This window comes from Tasmannia lanceolata, unplaced genomic scaffold (assembly GCF_043159265.1).
Source record: "Tasmannia lanceolata isolate RefF3 unplaced genomic scaffold, GAP_Taslan_0.1 ptg000015l, whole genome shotgun sequence".
In the NCBI taxonomy this organism is placed as follows: Eukaryota; Viridiplantae; Streptophyta; class Magnoliopsida; order Canellales; family Winteraceae; genus Tasmannia; species Tasmannia lanceolata.
In genome coordinates this window covers 40,192,841-40,212,092 of record NW_027518692.1, presented here as the reverse complement: position 1 = coordinate 40,212,092, position 19,252 = coordinate 40,192,841, and the positions used below count along the sequence as shown (strand labels likewise).

The 19,252-nt window shown below is 37.2% G+C and overlaps 1 protein-coding gene across 4 annotated transcripts; it reads right to left on the bottom strand.

Moving 5' to 3' along the window:
• Window positions 1-557: 557 nt before the first annotated feature.
• Window positions 558-17,684, bottom strand: LOC143847235 (uncharacterized). Of its 4 annotated transcripts, none has more exons than XM_077355988.1 (11): window positions 17,528-17,684; window positions 17,273-17,364; window positions 14,078-14,183; window positions 13,294-13,392; window positions 13,114-13,179; window positions 11,291-11,407; window positions 10,636-10,710; window positions 5,950-6,052; window positions 2,204-2,251; window positions 1,111-1,235; window positions 558-1,037 (listed from the first exon to the last, which is right to left on the bottom strand). In XM_077355988.1, exons 1-11 carry the CDS (start codon window positions 17,588-17,590, stop codon window positions 936-938), a joined length of 996 nt encoding a protein of 331 aa, XP_077212103.1. In that variant the 5' UTR covers window positions 17,591-17,684; the 3' UTR covers window positions 558-935. The 4 variants fall into 4 exon arrangements, with proteins under 4 accessions (XP_077212103.1, XP_077212104.1, XP_077212106.1 ...); XM_077355989.1 differs by having other exon boundaries at window positions 1,111-1,232; XM_077355991.1 differs by lacking the exon at window positions 1,111-1,235.
• Between the last annotated feature and the right edge of the window lie 1,568 nt (window positions 17,685-19,252).

Here is a 19,252-nt window from a genome sequence, read left to right as displayed (position 1 = left end):
AGGTTTAAGGTAATTAAGGTTAATCTCTCGTAAGGGCCCTAAATTAATAAGAGCATGGTGCATGAGAAACATAACCCTAATCCCTTTTTTTTAATGGTTACATAACCCTAATCCCTAATCATATGTAAAGAGTGGTTGCTTAATGGGAGCAACACATATTGAGAGTAGTAACAATGATTTAGGGTTCTTCTCGAGGTAGTCACTGATCTATCAAGGCGAAGCCCAAGATTCCATTGAAAAAAAAGCCCAAGATTCAATCGATCTAAGCATTCAAAGTTGGTTAGATTGGAAGATCCCTCCATCAGCAACAGACAATATTCACCGAGAGTGTCTTCAACGGTTGGATTGCACAGATCGCATAGAATTGCCATCTGATCATCATGGCCAGAGGTATAATCGATTTCCCCATATAAGTTTGATTCAAGATGGAACATAACCAAAAGTTCACATTCAATACCATCATAAGATGAATAGGCTTTACCCTTTCAAATCAGTTGTCAAATGCCATGCCTCAATCTGCAACATACAGTGAAATGGGAACATATTAAAGCCCAAGATTAGTGCCCAAGGATTATCCAATCTGCATTTTTTCTGCTATGGCCATTAATGTGGGGCCTACATTTGACCAATCCAGTCCAGACCACTGTAAACAATCTCGATCAGCACGTGAGCGAAATCGTATAATTCCTTACAACATAATTCAAAATTTTAATCTTACTCTCAGCTGGCTGGTCAACAATCCGCCAAAGTAAAACAAAAAAAATTACACTTGTATTGATAAAAGATACTGGTTTTTAATGGATGAGATCTTCCATCTGAATGGATCCTAATGTTGACATTATAAGCTTCCATCACCTCATCACTAGATGCATAGTAGCCAAGCAATGTAATTTACTAATTTACCCTTCACCAATGCTCATGGCAGGAATCTGGAATTATTGCTTTTGGCCCTGAAGAACTTGGACTATATCTTCTGTTCTTGATTGTATACCTTTTAGATATTCAGTCAAGACGCGCTGCTGGTAAGAACCTCCCTCCTGCAGAAAAAATGGATTGGAATGACAGTAGGAAGAGAATTATTTCTGAAAAGTATTTCAGGGTGATTCTTACTGTTCGAATCAAAGTCCGCTCAATGCGTTTCTTAATAACAGCATAGAATTCGTCGGGTGAAATATCTCCTTTTCCCAGTGTCAATCCATTGATCAACAGCATATTCCAGTCTTCCTCGGACGCTGCTTCAGATCAAGGGTGGTCATTTAGTGAGAGAATAGGGGAGTTTTGCCCAAGGAAAACCATGTCTATTGGAAATGTTTAAAGACAAAGGAAGAGGGTGGTCGTAGATCAGCACCTACTACAACAAATACACGAAGAGGGGATTCTATCCATCAAAAGAAAAGACAAACTCCGCCAACAAACTACATGATCTACACGAAAGATCCGACGAACTACGTGGGAAAATGGACCTTCTTTCTTTGATTTTCAGCAAGCATTTTTTTGAAGTCACAATTCAGTCCGGTTTCGGAAAAACTTGTAAGGGAAAGTTTCAGAATGTGTTGCTACACAAAAACTCCACATCAATCCCTACAGTCTGCTTAAGAATATCAGGATGTAGTGTTTCTCCACATTGTATAGAAACGAAAAAGACAACAATATGTAGGTTCAGCAACAATTCAACTACAGAAGGCTGCACACTAGCCAGAATTTAATATCAAGAATAATTGTAAGGTCTTTGGAGAGAATATCATGTAACTAGTTTTATTTAACCATGTCACTTATGCCCTGTTTGTTTTGGATTTTAAGAACCGATTTTGAGACTGAAACTTATAATCGGACTCAAAATTAAACGTGAATTTGAGTCCAATAATCAGATTCGGACTCACACTTGTCTCCGCTCTATCTTCTGCCACAATTGTCATTGTATTTTACATAAGCTTCGTTTCTTGGACCATTTTGTACCATATTGGGGTTTGAATTGAAGCCAAATTCTAGGCTTGCGTCTATATTTGAATTTTGAACTCGTCAAATTTCTAAATTCTTAAAAGTATACAATTGTATTCATGAATAAACCTAAGAGGAATACTAGAAAAATCACACTATCATAAAATTTATGTAGAGCGTTTATAAGTTGGCAACTGTAAACTTTTCATAGGTACTATGCTTAAAGGCGGAAGCTGAAACATAACTTCTTTGAGAATAACAATACCTTGGATTACAGACTCAAGGAATTTCTCAGTCCTTAAAACTTCACCCCCTGGACCAGATGCATAAAACAAGATTAATTTCACAAGAAAATTATAACCAATCAATGACTTATAAAGACTGGAGAGAGCAACCAACACAAACATAAATGACAAGAGTTAAAATGTGGGAAGTAAAAAAATCTGCAAAAAGAAAAAGAGAAAATGTGTTGGAAGCGTCATTGAAAGTCAACATGAAACATGTAACAAGCCTCGTTGGAAGCGAGCAAGAAGTACATAGAAAGAGTAGAATTGCAGTAGGCTATGAAAGGTTAATATAAGCAATAATTTCAAGTACAAAATAAGACTTCGTGGCTGATTAGAATTACAAGTTTTAGGAATTTACAGTTTCACATGTTTTATTCATGTATATTTAAAGTTGAGTTTTTGGAAAACAATCCATATAATTTTCATTCAAAACTTAAAATAAGTTTTCAAGTTTTAAATGTATTTAAAAAAAAAAAATGCTCCTTTAACATTATCAAAAGGAGAAAATATACTTTTAGGAAGACATAATCACCTAAATAGGAAGCATACTCTTGAGTAAGAAGAACCGCGTAGGAATTGTTCGGGAAGCTTTGCGAAGGGAGAAGAACTTGGCTTCCGAAGCAAGTTTCCGAGGAAGCGAGCTTCCCATCCAACTAGGAAGTTTCTGGTAACTATATTGAAAACTACATCATTCTTTCTTCTTGAAATCTGGAAAATCCCATGAGGTGCTCTGCATTGGTTGTGCCTTAGTTCACTTTTTACTCAATCTAATCCTCTTTACATGCTAATTGAAAGAGGATGTATGGAGACTAGACTATGGGGTTGTTGCGCATAAAATGTGGAGTGGTCTTTATGTGAATTTATGTGTCTAATTGTTGGCTCTTGTGACTAAGGGTGGGTTTATATGCATGTAAATGAAGGAATCACATGAACTACTATCTCTTCTTGTGGAACCATGTGCCTAAATGTCGATTGGTGTATCCAAGGTTTTAAATTTCAATTTCGGTTGGAAATTTTGATGGATATCTTGTAAACTCATGGAAACGTATGGAAAAATATGCAAGTGATAGAATTTTAAGATGAAACTTCAGAAAATGCTAGAATCAGCACAAATACAGACTTAGAAACCATCACAAACAAGATAGCCATACATGCGGTGAACCAACATCGAACACTTAGTGATATGTATTGTTGTGCATGTCTTATAAATTAGTCCAAACCACATTTCACATGTAATTCAAATAAATATTTACACATAATACGTATAATACATTTCACATGCAATTTATATAAATATGTTTATGTTACATGACTGTCATAGTATACGACTATTACACTTACGGTTTTGGTTTCAATATGCATTTCGGGTTCGGTATGTGTTTCGGTGGGGATAGAACAGTCGTTTTTTGTTGATCTCGATGGTAATTTAAAACCATGGCCATGGTTTTAAATTTCAGTCACAATTTTGATGCTGGTCGCTACAGAAATGGAAATATTTTGGTTTCGGTTGGAAATTTGGGTGAAAATCCTGTCAAAACATAAAAAATTATGAAAAAAATATGCAAATAATAGAATTTTAAGATGAAACTATAGGAAATGTAAGTACAAATACACACTTAGAAACCATCACATAATATTCAAGACACTCATCCATAATGGTTTAACAACAACAAACACCTAGTGACATGCACACAGTACATACCATATTTGGAGTGTAATTCATATAAATATGTATACATAATACATACACCACATTTAACATACAAGTCATATAAATATAATTATGTAACATACTGTTATTGTATATCACTTATACACTTATGCGTTTTGGCTTCGGTATGCATTTCAGTGGGATGGAAATAGAAACATTTCGATCGTTTCGTGTTGCTTTCAATGGAAATTTAAAATCATGATAAAAACTCCCAAAACATAATAAATACTTCCACTTCTAAAACCTTAGTTTGTGGGCCCTTAAAATATAACTAAAGTAACTTAATTAAAATAATGACTTAGTGAGTAAAAAATAAATAAACATCTAGAGTGGGGCAACTTATTGAAATTGATAGATTATCCGTTATCCAACACACCCCGAACACTTCAATTGAGTCACCCTATGATTCAAGAAAATTTATCATTCAAAACCACTTGGAAAATAATCCGTGAGAACAATCCCATTGTACTGTGGCACAAAGCAATATGGTTCAATGGAAACCTTCATCGTCACTACACCAAAGGCTTGGAAAATCCATTGTCGGTAGGTTCTTAACAGGAAGAAAACTGAAAACCACATTCATCTTTGTCAAACATAGTCCAGCAAACTATAATCATGCTACTAGAAATTGGCAGCAATCAAATCTCTCACGCTCTGTTTGGTTGCCGGGTTTTTTTTGTTCCCGGGAGTTATGTGGGAGAAAAAAATACCCTGGGAGATAGGTAGGAAAAAAAAAGTCCTGGAAGTATCCTGGTAAAATAAAAATCCCATGTTTGGTTATGTGGGAGAAAAAAATACCCTGGGAGATATGGTGGGAGAAAAAAAAACCTTTGTTTGGTTGCTTGAACTGTTGGGTAGAAAAAATTCTTCTCAAGCTTATTTTTTATTCCTGAGTTTATTTTTGTTCTTGGGGTTATCTTGGGATGGGATGAAAAGGCAATCATTACAAAAGTGGGATTAAAAAATTTACCCCACAAGTAATCATTACAAGAGTGGGATTAAAATAAACCTAGTGCTAAAAGGCAACCAAACATGGGATGGAACCAAAATTTAACTTACTCTCCCACAAAACTCCCAGGCACAAAAAAAACCCGGCAACCAAACAGAGCATCAAGCTTGCATTTTTTGCCACAATTTATCTTATTTTCGGTGAGAGAAGTTTTCAACTTATTTAGAGAATGAAAAAGGCATAAAGGAATTATTTTCATTCAAATCCTAGATAATATCAAGAAGATAGTTTCTTTCCTAACCATTAAAAATGGTGAGATTGCAAGAATCATTAAAATTATGCAAAACATTGATTGCATTGCCAGTCAAAATTAGTCTATTACAAGCTACTGCAGATAAGAAAAGCTAAGGTTGGACTAAATACAGGTTAATAAGGATGAGAACAACTATCCTTTTGTCCATTTAATGGTCTGAGAAAACATGGGCCATGATATATGGATCCAATCTGATTGACTGATTCTTTGTTAGTTGTAAAATGTATTTCTGACGAATTCACAGGCCCATGGAGAGCCTCCATTGTGTCAAATGAAATTCACATTCTATTAAGCACCATAACCCAAAAGTTACTAATGTATGGAAAGAAGATACTGCTTCTGCTGATCCTCTCTATAGGGTCGACTTACCCATCAATTCTAAGGAGATAATGCCTAGTTAGTTTCCCCAATCATTAAGTTGTATTATTTCAATTGATTGTAGGGTTAAGTTTATGCAAGAATATAACTGACTATCTCTTGTTTCTTAATAAATCCAGTATGGTCTTGCCAACTCCTATCTTATAAGGAAAAAAAAATCAGTGATTGAACATGTCAAGAAAGGCATGACCATGAAATTTTAAAATACTACCATAATCATAACTATGTCTTTATTAATGAGTAATCTATGGTTATGCCCCAAAATTAGAGTTCGTCTACTATACTTGAAACTTAGTAACCATATCTTTATATTGATTAAGGGACAAATGATTGCGATATGCAAAATGAGTAAATGGTATTGAACTCGAAGTACCTTTGTATGCATAGCTACGTTTTGAGAGAGCTTTGGAAGCATAGAGTTGCAAGACTTTTTGCAACATAGCCTCCAGCCCTGGTTTATCGCCGTCTTCCTTTGCCTACAAGGGACTAAGAACAAAATTAGAATTGTAAGCAAAAGATGAAGTCGGCAATAAGATTAGTTGTTGAGATTAGATTAAATTTTAGTGGTCTCATTTATTAATGGAATGAATTATAATTTCTACTTTCAAGCACCATATATATGAAGGCTTAGAATTTGTGGGGTTCGACTTCCAAACCCTGCAACTTCTTTCTCATTTCCACTTATCTTCATTCTTTAATTCTTCTCACTGTAATAATTTCTTATTCCGCTTATCCTCATTCTTTACTTTCCATTGTGCATCTTGGTAGATTACCTCCAAGATTTATTTTTCTGTTTTATAGTAACATGTTATTAGAGCAGGCTCAAAATCACAAGTCCCTTGGTCCGATCCTTTGTTTTCTTAAAAACAATAGATCTGAACTATCATTTACTTCCATGTTCCTTGGATTAGCCTTGTACTGAGCAAGACTTTGGGTTTCTTTTTCATGCACAAAATATCCATGAGGTTTCATGTGTTTTGTATCATAGTGAGCGCTATCGAAGGTGTCCTTTTTTGGTGATAAGAAGACGACTATGTGGTGATTCTATGCATTAAATGTGAGATTTACTATGCAATTTGTGTGGCATATTTCAATTTGTGTGTATGGAGCTCTTTGAAGGTTATGCTGCCCTATTTGTGGATTGGCTAGGCTCTGTCCTAATTGGTGATTGTACTTCCTTTGTGTGGATAGGCCAGTGTACTCTCTCGCTGCACTGTGTGGTGGTTGTGCTGCCTTTGTGTGGACTGGGTTGTCGTGCTTTCCTATTTGGTGATTGTGCTGCCTTAGTGTGGACTCTGCTGCTATGATACCAAAGTCCTTCGAAAACCTAGAGTATCAATGTATCAGATAAGGATATACTTGGACAAGGGTAAGGGATATGCCTTGGATTGTTGCATGGGTACAGATACGAGTGTCGGAATATGACACAGGTATCAAGTGTTGGATATTGCTAACCTCAGAAAAAAAGAAGGATTCGGGGATTCGTCTAATTTTAATTCTTTTACATGATAACTTGGTAATATGTTGAGAATTTTGGTAGATTAAGTAAATATAAATTTTATTTTCAAATACTTTTGTTGAACAACGCACCTCCATGGAACTCACGCATTTCTAAAAGAAAGCTATTATGTCATCATTGACGAAAACCACGCATTTCTAAAAGAAAGCTAAGCAGAAGCCATCACGCCCATGTTCCCTGTCCCATTTCATGGCAAAAACAACAATTCCCACCTCCGCAAAGGAAAATTGCACCTAAAAATGGCACAGGTTTCCACATCTAGGAATCGACCTCAACTCAAGACCATCTTTAAGTGGTTGCTTAACTTGTAGATCATCATCTGATCACAAACTTGGTTCCTCACTTCTATACAGGATAGTAATCTTTTAAAGGATCTCTCTGCTTCTACCCTTTTACAACCCTTCGCTCCTATCCATTCTTTGATTTTGCATAAATATATGATAGTCTAGGGACAATGCGTGTCAAAAACATCCACCATATTAGGTGTGGGCATTCATCAAGCTTTCAGCTTATCAATCATCATTGGTTCCTTGAGCTACTCCAAATCAAAACAAAGAGGCATAGCACCCCCACCAGCCCATCGTCAACTCAAGAACAAAGTCAGAGCTGGGTTTGGGAAGAGTAGTCTATAAGGAATTGGGATAACTCACTATGTAGTGATCAAAAACTAAGAATCTTCCTAGACCGTAAAGAATAGGAACAGGTTGATGGTTAGGCTAGGTAAACTAAGCTCTAGTTAAGGAGAGATCCACCAAAGAATGACAATTCACAAAGTCAGGTCAGACAAATCAACCATGCTAGGTGTAATCCCCACCACCACATTTGTCTCATGCACAAACTTAATAACGCTATAATCTTAACCTAGACACCAAGGCACTTAATCTTGCCCGAATATAGCTCATCTCCCCAAAACTCTCTAAGTCCTCCATTGGGGCCATAGACTGCAATGAAACCCACTTGAAATTCTAGGTCATCTGCCTGAACAGATTGGAAACTGAGAATTCATCAATAAACTCCTTCATAATCAGCACAAACTAGTTCCAATCAACAAGAATCCCACCTGAAGAATCCACAAAGTTCAGGTAGGACCAAGAAAATCTCGATCCACCTCCTAAAGCATGCACTAAAATGGAGTCACCACTTCCATTATGGATTCCTAAAGAGCAAAAGCAATCAGCTTCTATGAAGGGAATGTTTCTTTGATTCCTTCCCTCTTATTGAGTTTGCCTAGAAGCCTATTTTCCAAACAATTATCTTTATGGAGATATTACAATATGCTTTCCCCCCTACCCTGTGTCCACAATCTTACCTCTTCACCAGATCTTCCAACATCACCTCCCATCTTATGATAGTTTACCGAAGAAACAAAGTTGGCAATCTCCCTCTTCCTCCTCGCAACCGAATGATTTCTGGAGGAGGGATGCCTTTGTCCACCTTACCTTTCTCTCCTTCCAAAATGGCAAACAATTCGCTCACCTCCTCTCTCCCTTTTAGCAAGATGCCAAAGAATTGGCTATCCTGCATGACAATAGACTCCACCCAGTGGGCCCTTCTAGATCAATAGCCTCCACCACTAACAATAGCCTCCACCACTGAACATGTTTCCTCACATGGTACTTTTGTAGAGTGAGGAGAATCAGAACAAAGATTCTCACTAACTCAAAGATTGAGTGCATAAGCTAAGGCTTGGACCTGGTTTCGTGGGCTAAGAAGGCTTTTCCTATTTCTCTCTCAATCAAGTTTGGAGTCTTCACCTATTCTTGTAACGCCGATTTCAATTGGCAATGATTGTGGTACTCTATAAGGTTACATAGAGGAGTTCCATCTGCTGAACGATGTTGATCTAGAAGGGCCCCATTGCATGGATGCTACCACAATGCAGTTTAGCCAATTCCTTGGCTTCTCGCTGGAATGGAGAGAGAATGAGGAGAGAGAATTGGTCACCCTTTTGGAAGGAGAAAAAGGTAAGGTTGACAAAGGTCTGCCTCCTCAAGAAATCGTTTGGGTGCGACAAGGAAGAGGGATATTGTTGATCTGGTATTGTCGGTTAACTATCATGAGATGGGAGGTGATGTTGGAAAATATCTTGCTCAAGTAACAAGGATAGAACATAAAGCGGACGATCAGAAAGAAATAGATGTGTCCTCCCCTTAATTCGTTGCCTTGATCACACCAGTGGGAGGTATATTATCCACTTCCAACAAATCTTCTACAAGGCCCAATGGGAGATAAACCATCCACCAACACTGAGCTTTCCCCTCAAACCCTAGTTTGTTTTGATCTCTCACACTCTCACTTCCCACTTTGCTAAAACATCAAAAGACTAACCCATTCTCACACCTTGTTCAAGGCTTTAATTTATCCCACATAGTTCTCGTTGGGGATGATGACAAAGTACTCACTCAACATAATCAAGGAACAGATCCATCATTTGCTAGAGAGCTTAAGATGTAGTAAAGAACGCCATTACACAGAGGTAAATATCTATCCCATCGTGGGGTCTTGCTCAAATCCAGCTAATGGCCACCCTACTTCAACTAAAGCTCATACTAAACCAGCAAAGATCGAAATCAAAATAATAAAATAAAGAGAAAACAGAGTACACAAACAGAGAGATGGAGAGAGAGAGGAAAATTTTAACTCAAACAAGGTGGCAGGGAAAAAGACAAATGCATAACCTAACACATCTAAATAAAGCAACTGACCAAGCCGCATGGGACAGATGTTCATTTTGCAGGTATCATGAGACTAACAACCAATGCTTATAGTAATTTCAGATCTGCCATTCAAAAAAAAAAAGAGGTAATTCTCAGATATGGCCCCGTTGGGTGGCAAAGGTGAGTCGACTAAACTAAGTCAAACAAACTCATCATTGTTTAACAGAGTTTTTTGAGTTTCGATTGACTCGGGCCAAAACAAAGTCGACACAGTTGATTCAATGATTGGCAATGTATGTTTTTTAATATTGCCAATGATGCTGGCGGGAGAAGTATGAATGCTACATAAGCTCTATATTCCCTGACGGATTCCCATGTATCCTATGAGACAAAAAATGTTAAATTTTTAAAATGGTTTACTACCAGAAGGCTGAAATTCCAAAACGAAAGGCAGAAACTTTATCCCTCAACAATTTGTCATTCAATTAGACCATATGCTGCATCAATAGTTTTATACACTCAAGTTCCCCTTTCTAGAAGCTTCAATCTCGAATACCTACTGTCTTTAAGTGCTTTTCATTTGAAGGGGCATTGTAGTACTTTCAAAATAAACTGAATAAACACAAAAAGGCAGTATCAGGTAATCTTTATTTTCGTATGCAGCATCAGAAATATAAAAGAAACAATTAATACAGAAAAGAGGTGGAGGATGGAGGCCTTTATGCCGATCTGAATCGTGCACTAGCCCTGTTTAATTGAAAATGACTTTTTCAGAGAATGGAATAGTTCCGTTAAGCTGCCAACGAAGAAAAAAACAGAAAAGTAAGACAGATATGAAAGAAAGCAATATTAGAACATGAAGAAAAAAGGTCGAAAGACTCACTTGTCGTAATTGCGCATTAACTTCTGACAGAAACCCTTCGTCTAGTTGCCCTTCTTTTTCTCTTTGTTCTAATTCCTGGTTGACCACGAAATCCATTGACAAAAACCAGCCTACTAATGTTAAATGAGTTGGTGACACAAACAATAATCTTTAATTTAACATTTCACAGTTGAAAGAGACAATAATTGGAACAGTTGACTTCTCTCAAAGCTCCATCCAAGGGATTCTTAATTATTTGCATCTGTTCTTTTTAAGATAGCATAAGATGGCATTGGAGATCCAGATTCCATAGAGGTCAGTACATCTACATATACAGGTCAGTAGATCTGCATATATGACTACCAAATATTAATCATAATATGTTGGTTATAGAGTGGAAACAGTGTGACTAATTAATCCCAAATAAAGGAGGACACTCTTCAATTTTAGTGTTGAAAGTAAGAGAATACGAAACAACACTAGTAAAAGTGGTAACAGTGTGTCTAAACAATCCAAATTAAAGGACGATGCTTTCATTTCTAGTATGGAAAATAAGATAATATGAAACAATAATAGTAAAACACGAATAAATTTAAGACTTTTAGAAGCATTGGTCCACTAATATTTAAACATTAATATTTAACTTGGTTCAACTAAGATTCAAATCACCACATACTGTTTCCATTAGAGTGAGAGACTTGGGATCTCTTGGAGGCCATGAGATCTCTTCTGCTTCATCCATTACAGGTTTTAAAATTTCCTTAAGAATATCGGTCGAAGATTCTATTTTCTCCTGCAGAAAATATCAAGAATAAAACATAAAAATATATCAATAATAGACCATCTAATATGCACATGCAGTGTAAAAACTACTTCTTTTTCATTAGTGTGTATACAAATGCAGATAGTCCTTGGCATTAGTGTAACAAAAATATAAATCTTAGAAAGATTTTCTTCACCAAAAAAGGGAAGTTTTAAAATTTTAAAGTAAAGCAACTCACCGAACTTTTCAAGCTTGGAGGAAATTAAAACTAACATTCGATATCATTTTATCAACAAAGCGGCAAGAAATAAATTAACCATGAGATGATCATCACAAATAATCATCAAATTCTAATTGTTCTAAGGGTGAACAAAAATGATATTAATTTCTTTTCCTTCGGGCATATTTTTTCTTGTAGGGTTATCCATGTCCTTTTGCAATTTTAACTCAAGTGACAAATAATAAAATAGTGGGAATAAACAGTATTTTTTATTCTTTCTCTGTTCTTTTTCAAGTCAAAACTAGATCTTGGACTCATCATCTTCTGCAAATAATTTTTTCTTCTTCCTTTTTTCATTATTCATTTTTTATATTCTCTCATTCGCCTCGTATGACTCTTTTTTCCATCTGGCCAAGCAACATTTACTTGTGGTTTCCCTATGGGCAGTTGCAATCCTCCCTTCCTAGCTACTATATGGGTTTTTTGGAAAGAAAGGAATGCCAGAGTTTTTAACGATCGAGCCAAGAGTTCATCTTATCTTTACTTGTGGTTTCCCTAACTATTTCTTGGGCCAAGTGCCTTTCTTGATTAAAGATCATTCGGCTTATGACCTTTGGTGCGGTTGGAAGGAAATTTGTTCTAGTCTTGAGCACAAGCAGAAGCCGGTGCAGAGTTGGGATCTTCCTCCATATGGTTTCCTAAAGCTCAATTTTGATGCCTTTTGCCCAAAACAAATTCTTCCCATCCAAACTCATGCTTTTTATCAACATTTAACTTCCTGTCCCCACACCCCACCGCGAAATTATAGAATGTTGGTTCCTTAGTCAGTCAAAATGCCGTGAATGGTTTTGCCCAAAACAATTTCAGGGGCAGGGAACGGTCACTAATCATTAGAGAAATAGTTTGATTTTCCAGTTCTATTAGGCAAGGGGGGTCATATGTTGCTTATTTAAGTTAATTACAAAATTCAAGGCCCATTTTCCTTGACTTTGGTGCTTCAGGTTGGATGTTTACAACTTTTTAGGATATCTTTACGATATTATTCAACAAGAATAAAGAATTAAGGATCTTGGGAGATGGATCAGTGATGGGGTCATACAAGAAAGCTATAAATATGAAGGTTTCCAAGAAACTATGACACATTCCTTAACCAGATTAAGCCATTAAGGTCATTGAATGTATTCCTTCTAGGAAAAAAATAGCTTTGAATATCAGAATGATCCAGCAGTTGTTCCTTGGAAGGAAAGAGATCGTCCTAAGGCCTAGTCCACTCTACGGTTCTGACCACTCAATAGTGAACCTATAGAACTGGGGCCCTGATTTGGTTCTGTTATGTCTCTTTAAAAAGTGAACTGAGAAAAAGAGACCATAATTAAATTATGCAGTGAACTTGTAAACAGGCGTATAGGCATGTCTCACTTGGCACATTTTAAGGGTGGTAAAAAAAACATCCATACATAAATTGTACAAGTACAAGACAAATACTTGAACAGTTCAAAGCGAGAGAGAACCTTACTTTTGTCTTGTTGACAAGGCGATCAACTATGCTCATTACTGATAAAGCCAACTCCTCATAATCCTTCTGTGAGCACAGACACATCAAACATTAACTTTTTCATCCAAAAATGATTAATGCAAGACTAGACTTGGAAATAGTTTTGAAAAGTGACAAAATCAACCAAGTCAAAAACCATGCTTTATCATCATCAGATTTGCATGTCTCAGTTCTAGCCGCAAGCCGAATCCAGAAACCCTCATTGAACGCCAGCACATTTTCAACAACAAGCTTTTGAAGCTGTTTTCAGAGCAAAAGATTCAACAAACAGTTTAGATTTTCATTATTATATTCAAGATGGCAAAATCCACATGAAATATCAAATGTAAACGACATGAACCAACTTCAAGCTATTGAATCTGTTAGCTTAGAGATGAGAATCAGAGAGAGGGAGAGAGTGTGACTCTCCTTGGAGAGCTCCCATGTCATATGAACTATCTATATATGTGAAATAGGGTTACATGTACAACGTCCAAAATAACCTTATAACACTCCCCCACAAGCTGGAGTATATGTGTCATACAACCCCAGCTTGTTACAAATATCAGACAAATTTGCCTTTCCGAGAGATTTAGTAAATCAGAGAGAGAGAAGAAGAGGGGGGGAGAGGGGCGTGGGGAGAGTGTCCTTGGAGAGCTCCCATGTAATATGAATTATCTATATATGTGAAATAGGGTTACATGTACAATGTCCAAAATATCCTTCTAACAGAATCCATGGTTTCTCAAATAGATTAAACACTGTTCTAGGAAAAGCCTGGCAGATTAAATTAGAAGACACACCATACTTATTTTGTTACCAAACAAGAGCGACAGAATATTAACAAAAAAATTATGTCAAATGATAGGGAAACCAAATTTGTGAAGTAAAATTTTGGAAAACTTAAAAATTCTTTGAAGCAAAGTGCCCCACATCAACAACTTACTTCATTTGCATTCGCATCTCTCAGTGTATCGATCAGCCTATCCACTTCTACAGTCTTTTTAAATGATTCCTCGGCATCTTGATTGACTGCATAGATTAAAGTTCTCCTGTTTATTAAATCCAAACATATCATTTTACAATCAATAGTTGAGCCATAAGGTACCAAACTAGTTTAATTTCTCATCTGAAAGATCTGTCTTTCAGATAAGGACGGACAGCATAAACCACATATGAAACTAATTATCAAAAGTAAAAAAAAAAATGGAAAGAAACTGGAGTTAATATGCTGTCGGGACACTCACACGACACTACCTTCAATAGCATTCAACATGCAGTAAATAAAAATCCAAAACCAAGTCCAAATGCTCAAATAATGTCAAACTAATCCACATAGAGCATATTAACAAGAACCATGGTCAGAAGAAATTTGGCAACATTGACGGCTGGCAAACTCATTTCTAAGTAATGTAGCATGTTTGAATTTGTTTTTGAAATGTAAAAGCCATGGCAGCATAGATCCAATATTAATTGTGTAGGTTCTTTTAACTGCATTTCCCAATATTTCAAAACATTAACCCGTGTTTCCAGCAGTCTTTCCCTATGTTCAGTTTACTTTTTGACAAAGTTTTAGAAATGGAAGTGCTATTACACCAGAAAATATTCTAAGAAAAAATTCAAAACAAATTGCAGACTATAGAAAAGTTCTAATCGTTTTTTTCATGGGAAACTTGATTTGGACTCAAACACTGACTGAACCAAGTCAACTAGATGAATCCCATAAGATGCAAGAAAAAGTTACAACAAATTATAAATAAAAGTTACTTACAGGGAAAATTTGAACTTAAATATGTTTTTATTTGTTCAACAATTTGATAAGGGCTCTGTTCAGTAGATACTATATTTTACATGCAGTTCATATAAATATTTTTTCATAATACATGCACAGTATTTCACATGCACATCATATAAATATAATTATTTAACACATACCGATATAGCATACCACTAATACACATAGTTTTGGTTTTGATATGTATTTCGGTTTTGGTGTGTGTTTCGGTGGGGATGGAAACGGAAACTAAAGTGTTCCCATCTTCACCTTTCAGCACACCTCCAACACCTGCTGGCCCTGGGTTTCCCATGCTATAGCCATCAAAGTTGAGCTTAAGGAATCCAGGAGGAGGAGGTGGTGCCCGGGCTTGAGTTTCTGGGTGGGCCTTTCCCGAACTCATACATATCTCCCACCACCCATACCACAAGTAATGGGCGAAAACAAACCTGAAAGAGGGAAGGGTTCTTGCCCAAGAAATGGTTGGTGCAATTACCTTGCCGAATAGAAATTGGGTTCTTTTTACTAATCCATCAAAGACTAGCATTTCTTTCCTTCCAAAGAACCCATAGGATTGCTAGAAAAACCAACTTCCATAGGATCTTTCCTTTTTTTGCGCCAAGGGACCGAGAACCATTCCTTTAGGAGATCTATGAGGCTAGAAGGCATTACCCATGCAATACAAAATCTCAATAATACTTTACTCTATACCTCTCGCCAAGTTGCAATGGAGAAACATGTGATTGACCGTCTCACCTGACTTTATGCATAGAGCACAATGATCAATCATCCACATATTGTGTTTTCTGAGATGATACACCGTAAGTATCTTATCTAGGAGAGTTGTCCATCCAAAAGCACCAACCTGGGGAGGAGCTGGAATATCCCATACCCTGGCTATGGGAGAGTATATAGGACCAGAGGCAATTTGGTGATAAAAAGATTTGACGCAGAATACCCCAGAAGAGTTCCAAATCCAAACCCTCTTGTCTTCTCCCGACCTTCTGATGTATTAAGATTCTAGCTGCTGAATAAGGTTTGCTACTCGCTCTAGTTCCCAGTCAAAGAAATTTCTTCTAAGCTCAATTTGCCAAGATATTGTATTCTCCCTCCAAGCAAAACAATCCTTGACTCAAGCTTCCTTGTTCACCACTAGAGCAAAAAAGTCAAGAAACACTTCCTTCAGAGGTGCCACACCACACCATAAATTATGCCAGAAGCGAATTCTCTCTCCTGAGTAGAGTCTAAACCTGATCCATTAGATGAATTTCACTTTTTGACAAAGAATTTTATGCCACACCATCAAGCCCCATGTCTTAATTTATCATATGATATTCATTGTCTTGGGGGTGAGCCATACTTCCCCTGAATGACTTGAACCCAAAGATGGTGCCCCTCTTCACAATATCTCCACAACCACTTCCCCATAAGAGCAATGCTCACTGCTTTTAATTTTCTAATGCCTAGACCACCTGCTTTTATTGGCTTGCAAAGCTTCTCCCATTTTTCTAATGCAGATTCTTCTTCCCATTCGACCCCCCCCCAAAAAAAAAAAAAAAAAACACCCAAACAATAAGAACCTTCTTTGTATTTGCTCAATATGATTGATTACACTCGTAGGACATTTGAAGACGGAAAGGAAGTAAATGGGTATGTTTGCCGGATAGGCCTTGATGAGCATTATTCTCCCTCCCAGATAAACCAAGTTTTGCTTCCACGTATCTAGTCTCTTTTCCACCCTTTATACTACATGTTCCCACTCCCTTTTCTTTGGCCTCCCAATCCCCAAAGGTAGGCCGAGGTAAGATGTAGGAAAACTCTCAATCTTGCATCCTAGTAATCCAGCAACAACCTCCAGCTCCTCTAGTCCACGTGGATCCCCAATAATCTTGATTTACTAAAGTTTGACCTCTGGCCAGTTATGGCATCATAGCATCTCAGAATGGCTTTTAGGTTGAGCACCTTATCTAAAAGCTGCATGTTTCGCATATTCCAACCGAAACATTAACGAAATCTTGAAATTTCGGGCGACATCTGGTATTTTTTCAAATCCAAGTGGATTCCGTTTCGGTAGCATCCGAAATCGAAAAATTTCTGCCGCCGAAATTTAAAACCATGAACCTAACTACGTATGATAGCATTCATTGATAGATGAATTAAAGGATAATATATCTCTAAAACAATCAAATATCAGCTTTCTTTTCTCAAACACATGTCAAACTCATCTATATCAAGCAACATTTTTCTGATATATTAAAACTATTTGATGATGGGAAATATCTAAAACAATCTGAAATAAGCTTTCTTCTAACCATATAAAACCCAACTGCATCCAAAATAGAGCAAACTAAAGAAAGCACAACATACCTCCTTTCCCATTTCGATGAACTAATAAAAGAAAATACTCTCAGCTTCTCAGTCCCCCCAATTCCGAATTTCGATCTTTGGAACCATGAATTCTGAAACATGACAGCAAGAAAAGGATTTAAGAAACCAAAACCTTAGATAAGTATACATGAATGTAAGTGTCAATTAACTTTCCTTGATAAGAGTATTGAGAGAGAGAGAGAGAGAGAGAGAGAGAGAGAGAGGGTAAAAAAAGGGTTAAGAAGAATATCAAACCCGAATGGAAGGATAACAGTGGAAGTTGGCGATGGTGGAAGCTGTAGCGAGGGCTCTGGCCATGTCTCTGCTTGTAAGCGGGAGAGAAAATACAAACCATTCATTCACTACTATATAGATGTAACGATTGGGAATAAACTAATCTCTTTGCAAACCCTTATTTGATATCCGCACCCTTTCTTTGTTTGAGGGCCTGTTTGGAGTTTGAATGCTCTACTAAAATTGGTACTTTGCTTAGCATTCTGGGCTTATGCTAGGGTTTAATGGTAGCCCCACATAATCAAAATATGAGGGGTAAAATTATGGGCCCTTCCTAATGCATAGGTAGGTTTGGGTGGAGATGGTGGACCCTACCTCGTCAATAATATTAGGGTAAAATGGTAGACTACAGACGATGTGCATAGGTTTGGGTAGAGGCGGTGAGCCCAGGCCTTATAAAAACTCGTAAAAACTTGGGGGCTGATAAATTCATCCCTGTCATGGATAAATTCTCTCTCTCTCTCTCTCTCTAACGGACAATCAATCTCTCTCGTTCTCTCCATGAACCTTTGGTGGGCCTAACAAGTGAATTGTTTAGATTTCTTTGAACAAGGAACTCCCCACCTGTACTTATTCTCACATTCAGTGCTCTCTCCTCTCTTTGCGTACAAACCCTAGGTGGGGCCAGCAATGAGTGGTTTAGATCTTTGAGAAGGAAGATGGACACCATAAAAAGTGAATTAAAAAAAAAACACTTGAGCCCACAAAGATCTAAGCCAGTTTTTTGTTGGGCCACAATGTAAACAGGCTTTGCCCTTAAAATCATCTACATAGCGTGATCGGAGAGTTAGGATCATCATATGGAGATGAATTTTGGGGAAAGGTCTCACTACATTGAGGCCCATCAAATGAACGGTTTGGAATAACTTGAGTTGCAACAACTTTTCTAATAAATATGCATTATATGGTGTGTGTACATAGGTGCACCTATTTTTCTTTAAAAAAAATAGAGTGTGGCCCACCTTGTTCAAAGATTTAAACCATTCAGTTATCAGGCATCGGCGCAAATATGTTGTACCATGAAAACCATCTCCATTGGATGAGCTTGACTCTTCGATCTATAGAGATTTCTAAATGGTGCAGTTCATCTACAGTTTAGAGGGTTAGGATCATTCGACGAAGGTGATTTTGGGTCAAAGTCTAGTAACATTGGGACCCAACAACTGAATGGTTTGGATCTTCAAACAAGGTGGGCTTCATTGTATTTTTCAAAATATATGCTCACCTAGAAACGGACGCTATATACAATGGGGACCTCCTAGTATAATATAAGTATACAACTACATGCCTAACAAGTATATTTTAGAAAATTCATAGGGCCGCTTCGTTTGAAGATCTAAAGCGTTCAGTTCTTGAACCTCAACATAAATAGGTTGTGCCCCAAAAATCATCTCCATCTGATGGTTACCATCTAACCATCCTATCTAATATGACGATACCATATGTAAATATCTACGGATCGAAGAGCTGGTAACCATTCATTGTTCGCTCCACCAAGGGTTTGTGGAGAGAGAGAGAGAGAGGGAGAAAGGGTGTTGTAACCTGTTGTAAGTTGTGAAGGTAACAAGGGGTGAGTTTATCCTAGAAGGGGCAAATTTATCAGCCACCAAAACATAAGTTGTAAAAATGGTGGGGCCACCCTATGCATGGGTTTGAGGGGAGATAGTCTGGCCCCCACATAAAAGC

Bases quoted from the DNA above. Each gene is read 5' to 3' on its own strand.
- LOC143847235 (XM_077355988.1), bottom strand. From the start codon at position 17,590: ATGGCCAGAGCCCTCGCTACAGCTTCCACCATCGCCAACTTCCACTGT. The intron at 17,365-17,527 runs GTTTGATATTCT...GTCATGTTTCAG, and splicing joins ACTGTTATCCTTCCATTCGG to AATTCATGGTTCCAAAGATC. The intron at 11,408-13,113 runs GTAAGGTTCTCT...TATTTTCTGCAG, and splicing joins GCCTTGTCAACAAGACAAAA to GAGAAAATAGAATCTTCGAC.